Below are 3,007 nucleotides of genomic sequence, written 5' to 3'. Positions count from 1 at the left end.
CTTTTCAGCAGGATGTGTCCTATCCTTAAATAATGCTGACTTAGCTAGAGGGCTTTACACCACTATAGTGTCCCAGAGCATTAAAATAGAATTGCTTACTAGTCTCTTCATTAATCTTTATGTTGAACATGGAAATGTTTGGGGATGGATTTTGAAACTAGAGTGACTTAATTACCACAGGGGGCTAAGCAAGCAAAATATAAAAACACACGTGTTTATCTGCGGTAGTTGTGCTTTGTGTCATAGAAAGAACACTTGTGACAAAAGGCAAATGGTAAAAATACATACCGTTTTTTTTCTGCTATTAACCCTTGATCTAGCTGACAGTTGGAACTTAGATCTTTTTCCTAGCCATGCTGTGTATCAAATGTGAATCAGGGACATGTGTATATGCAATTAGTTGTTAAGAGAGCATTTTGGTAAGTCTGGTGTAATGCAGTGCTTTCATATTTGGTGCTTAATGAAAGTGAAGCAAATACCTTTGAGGCCTGCTAAGCATTTTTTTTTCTCCACCCTGAGCAGCAATTCTTCAATATGATATAAGCAAAACACCATCCAAGGTTTCCACCTATGTGTAGATACTGCAGGTGGCAGTCATATTTGCATGTTGAATATGTTGCACTTTGGCTTACTCTTTTATTACTGTACTTGTTTAGTGGTAACGTCACACCAGTAACACAGTTGTGTGTAGATCTATGGCGATTGATTACTACTTTGTAATTAAGGTGCTATTTTCAGACGCTTGCGCGAAGTCTTTTCTACTCCGAGCATTTGTGAACCCAACCAGAGACCAGCCAACAGGTTTCATTTTTCTTTGCCCAAAAAGCTTCTCTTTTTTTTTGCGAACAAGTTTTAAAACTGACTGATGCTGAGACTTAAAAAAAAAAAATATTAAAAATTAAAAAAATATATATTTTTAGAGAAAAATAAATAACACAAAAAGTGATGTTACCCAAGCAAGGCCTTCTAATAAAGGAGTGGCCCCCTCACCCATCCCTCCCTACCTGTGCAAGTCCTGCTCACATCAGTTTCCTTCCATCCAATTAGGCGACCTGGGAGACCCAGCCAGCACCATCCGGAGGGACTACAGAGTGGTGATGGGGTACCTCCAAGAAGCTTGCAGGATGGAACCAGGGAAGGTTATGGCCACTCCACATCTCTTAAAGTACCGCTGGCTCGATCACTCCAGATTAGTGAAGAACTGCTGAGCAGAAACCAGTTTTCTACGGCTGCCAGCCATGGGCCATCTGGACTACAGAATCATGGACAGCACTTAATATTATCCAGGGAGGCTTCTTGGGCAAAACCACACTACGAATTCAATTTCAGCCGCATGAAATTCAGGGGAAATGGTGCACTCAGCAACATCAGTGACCTTCCTTTTCTTACAGAAAACTCTGCCTTTCAAAAAATGGCACTTCAAACTAAACAGGATGGGAAAAAGGACGTGAGCCATTCGTCTCCTGTGGATTTAAAGATACCACAAGTTCGAGGCATGGACCTTTCATGGGAGTCCCGCACTGGTGACCAGTACAGCTATAGCTCTTTGGTAATGGGTTCACAAACGGAGAGCGCACTTAGCAAAAAGTTAAGGGCTATCCTTCCAAAACAAAACAGGAGAAGCTTGCTGGATGCTGGACCAGATTCCTGGGGCTCAGATGCTGAGCAGTCTACCTCTGGACAGCCATATCCCACCTCAGATCAAGAGGGAGATCCTGGCTCCAAGCAACCTAGGAAGAAAAGAGGGAGATACAGACAGTATAACAGCGAGATACTGGAGGAAGCAATCTCTGTGGTTATGAGCGGGAAAATGAGTGTTTCCAAAGCTCAGAGTATTTATGGGATCCCCCACAGTACACTGGAGTACAAAGTTAAAGAGAGGCTGGGCACTTTGAAAAACCCTCCAAAGAAAAAAATGAAATTAATGAGGTCGGAGGGGCAGGATGTTTCAGTAAAGATTGAATTAGATCCCCAGGGAGAAGCAGCACAAAGTGCGAATGAATTGAAAGATGAGTAGGGATGTTGTAGAGTGCCAATTACTTTGCAAACTGGGTGAGCACTACTGCATAGTTCAACCACCACTGAGCGCACCTGATTCTCCTATTTACTCCAATGCTCTTTCCTTTGCAGTTTAGCATTGACTTGTGTGGACACAGGTGAAAGGTGTGCTCCGAATGTCACATGTGTAAATTTTTCTAGCCTGGTATGTCGCAGTTTCCCTCCTTCACCTGCCCACTTTCCCCCCCTTTTTTTTTTCTTTTTTTTTTCTTTTGCCTTTTGCATGTTTCTCTGCAATAGAGAGTTGAGTTACCTCACAAAGAATGCAGATCTGTGGAAGTGGACATCTTACCTGTAGAGCCTGCCTGAACTTCTGGTGTTGGGTTTTTCATGTCTGCCTTTATAGAAATAAGTCCACTTTGTTAAACTGATACTCTCTTAAAACCAGGCTTTTTTTTGAATGATAATCAGACTGTCATTCTACAAAATGTTAAAGAAATCTTTTTTTCCCCTCCTTTTCTTTGATCCAGTTGATTGAAAGATCTAAGCTAAATCAAGTTATTTAGGAATGGCACCTCTCTTGAACTCAGAGATTTGTTTATTAGACAGATAATCAATTGGTTCTAATTAGGCTCTCCACTATTTTCTTTCTAAATTAAACGTACTTACCATTCACTGTCTGCTTAGTGCTCACCCGGGGGGGAGGGGAGGGAAAACTTGCATACACTACCTTCAGAATATGTCAGTTAATTATTTGTAACACTACCTTCGCTGTAATTTTATTTGATATTTTTGAAGGGTGATATTTAGACTCACCTGCTCGAGGATGTAGCCTTATCTCACGGAAGACAAGCTTCTTACAGTCAGGAGCAGTCAGGGTACACTAGATGATGTATTAGGGTATGCCTCATTATAACAGAACTATGGTTCTTTGACCTTTACGCTTTTTACAGACTTGATTCTGAGTTTACTAAACTATGTGGTTCCAACAACTAGTTTAAATGACTTT

At 41.2% G+C, this 3,007-nt stretch overlaps 1 protein-coding gene across 1 annotated transcript in view; it reads left to right on the top strand.

Moving 5' to 3' along the window:
- LCOR (ligand dependent nuclear receptor corepressor) overlaps positions 1 to 2,797 on the top strand; it is a gene marked incomplete at its 5' end in the record, with an annotated part of 4,627 nt that extends 1,830 nt beyond the window's left edge. The window contains one exon of the mRNA XM_010177617.2: positions 1,048 to 2,797. Within this exon, the coding sequence (XP_010175919.1) occupies positions 1,048 to 2,017 (970 nt within the window). The remainder of the gene's footprint in view (positions 1 to 1,047) is intronic.
- Positions 2,798 to 3,007: the final 210 nt, after the last annotated feature.

This window comes from Antrostomus carolinensis, unplaced genomic scaffold, assembly GCF_000700745.2.
Source record: "Antrostomus carolinensis isolate BGI_N321 unplaced genomic scaffold, ASM70074v2 scaffold48451, whole genome shotgun sequence".
In the NCBI taxonomy this organism is placed as follows: domain Eukaryota; kingdom Metazoa; phylum Chordata; class Aves; order Caprimulgiformes; family Caprimulgidae; genus Antrostomus; species Antrostomus carolinensis.
This window is presented reverse-complemented; position numbering and strand designations above follow the sequence as displayed.